General features: G+C 36.4%; 1 protein-coding gene across 10 annotated transcripts in view; it reads left to right on the forward strand.

Moving 5' to 3' along the window:
* Positions 1 to 2200, forward strand: part of CDC27 (cell division cycle 27) — a 90382-nt gene that overhangs the window by 68826 nt on the left and 19356 nt on the right. For all 10 annotated transcript variants that reach the window (XR_002772393.1, XM_003786224.3, XM_003786223.3 and 7 more), the window contains one exon: positions 513 to 630. Coding sequence is in view for 9 of the 10 variants with exons in the window: in XM_003786224.3 (XP_003786272.1) it covers positions 513 to 630 (118 nt within the window). In the remaining variant the exon portion in view is untranslated. The remainder of the gene's footprint in view (positions 1 to 512; positions 631 to 2200) is intronic.

A 2200-nucleotide genomic window follows, 5' to 3' on the forward strand; every position in this document is an offset into this window, starting at 1 on the left:
AAAAAAAAAAAAAAAAATGTTCAGGCTTTAAAATCATAAAGGAAGGACTTGTTTAGAATCCTTATTAGCTATATAACTTTTTAAGTTATTTAACTTCTCTAAACCTGTTTTCTTATTTGAAAATGGTGATAACAATGCCTACTTTCTCATGACTCCTCCTAGAATTAAATGAGATAATTTAGCAAAGTTCTTGGCACACATATAACAACCACTCTAGCAGTTAAATATAAATAGTAGAGATGAGTTTAAGAATGTTGTTTTTTTTTTCCTCATTATAGTTTTATTTGAATGACTTAACTTGAGTTTCTGTTTTTAATTGTAAGAGTGAATCTTCTAAAAATGTTTTAATGATTTTAATCATGAATGATACTTTGTGTCTTTCCTCTAAGACCACCACATTTTTTCACTATTTTGTTAAAATGCCAGGTTCCATACATATCATTTTACTAGTTAAACTAAATTAGCAAACAAAAGTTCATCTTCTTAAAATTATACTTTGCTTATACCTTCAGGTATGGTTTAGGAATGATTTATTACAAGCAAGAAAAATTCAGCCTTGCAGAAATGCATTTCCAGAAAGCACTTGATATCAACCCTCAAAGTTCAGTTTTACTTTGCCACATTGGAGTAGTAAGTAGCTTTCTAAACGTTATTACTCTATTAATCTCACTTTTGAAATATGTTTGTCATTGACTTAATTGCTATAATGAAAATTGGAGCTTTTTACTATTGTTAAAACAGGACCCTGGAGTCTTTTATAGCCAAAAATATCATCTTTATGGCTTGGCATAAAAAAAAATCGTGGACTGCTCTGATCTCTTGGAAAAACTGCTTAATTTCTCTGAGCTTCTATATTATGATGACACTTAATACCAACTTGCCACCTCATAGGGTTGTTATGTAACTCAAATGAAATACTTAATATTCTCAAAAGCACTTTTCCTTATGTTAATATTTGCTTCCTAAAACTAAGTAGTTCATATTTTAAGATGAATGATTCCTTGTATTGAAGCCTCTGAGTAATAATAGCGTTAATAGGATATGTCATAACTTATTAAAATTTCTATAAGGCAAAATTCTCATAAGGCTATGTGGACTGCATTTTCATATTTAGATTTTTTAAAATGTATTTGATAATAAATTGTACTTTAATAGGAGTATATATATATATGTATGTATGTTTATGTGCTTTTTAAAATCTTACTTATTAGTTTCTATGTAAGTACAGTGTGGTACCTTAAGTTTAAAGTTTGGAGGGGAGATGTTTGTTTTTAATAAGGCTAGTCTGAATTGAAATTAAGCTTTTTTATTTGTTTGTTTTTGGGGTTTTTTTGAGACAGAGTCTCATGATGTCACCCTCAGTAGAGTGCTGTGGTGTCATAGCTCACAGCAACCTTAAACTCTTGAGCTAAAGCAATTCTCTTGCCTCAGCCTCCCAAATAGCTGGGACTACAGGCTCCCACCACAACACGTGGTTACTTTTTTGTTGCAGTTAGAATGCCATGGCTTCACAGCTCACAGCAACCTCCACCTTCTGGGCTCAAGTGAGTCTCTTGCCTCAGCCTCCCAAGTAGCTGGGACCACAGGCGCCCGCCACAACGCCCGGCCATTTTTTGGTTGCAGTTAGAATGCCATGGCTTCACAGCTCACAGCAACCTCCACCTTCTGGGCTCAAGTGATTCACCTGCTTCTGCCTCCCAAGTAGCTGGGACTACAGGCACCTGCCACAATGCCTGGCTATTTTTTTTCTTTTTTTGGTTGCAGTAGTCATTGTTTGGCAGGCCCAGGCTAGATTTGAACCCACCAGCTCAGGTGTATGTGGCTAGCGCCTTAGCCACTTAAGCCACAGGTGCCAGTCCTCTCTCTGTCTCTTACTATGTCAAGAGAAGATGACAGAATATAGTTAGGAGGTCTGACTTAAAATTTAGTGTATGTCAGTTGTCCCCAACCTTTTTGAAACCAGGGACTAGTTTCATAGAAGACAATTTTTCCATGGATAGGGGTTGAGGGAAGGAATGACTTTGATATGATTCTGCAAGCAATTGATTTATTATGGTCTCTGTGCAGTCAACCCCCTCCGCTGATGATAATCTGCATTTGCAGCCCCTCCCCAGCACTCGCATCACCTCCGCAGCTCAGACCCTCAGGCATTAGATTCTCATAAGGAGCATGCAGCTTACATCCCCAGATGTGGTATACA

The sequence above is a fragment of the Otolemur garnettii genome, unplaced genomic scaffold, assembly GCF_000181295.1.
Source record: "Otolemur garnettii isolate 467f Iridium unplaced genomic scaffold, OtoGar3 scaffold00018, whole genome shotgun sequence".
NCBI lineage: Eukaryota > Metazoa > Chordata > Mammalia > Primates > Galagidae > Otolemur > Otolemur garnettii.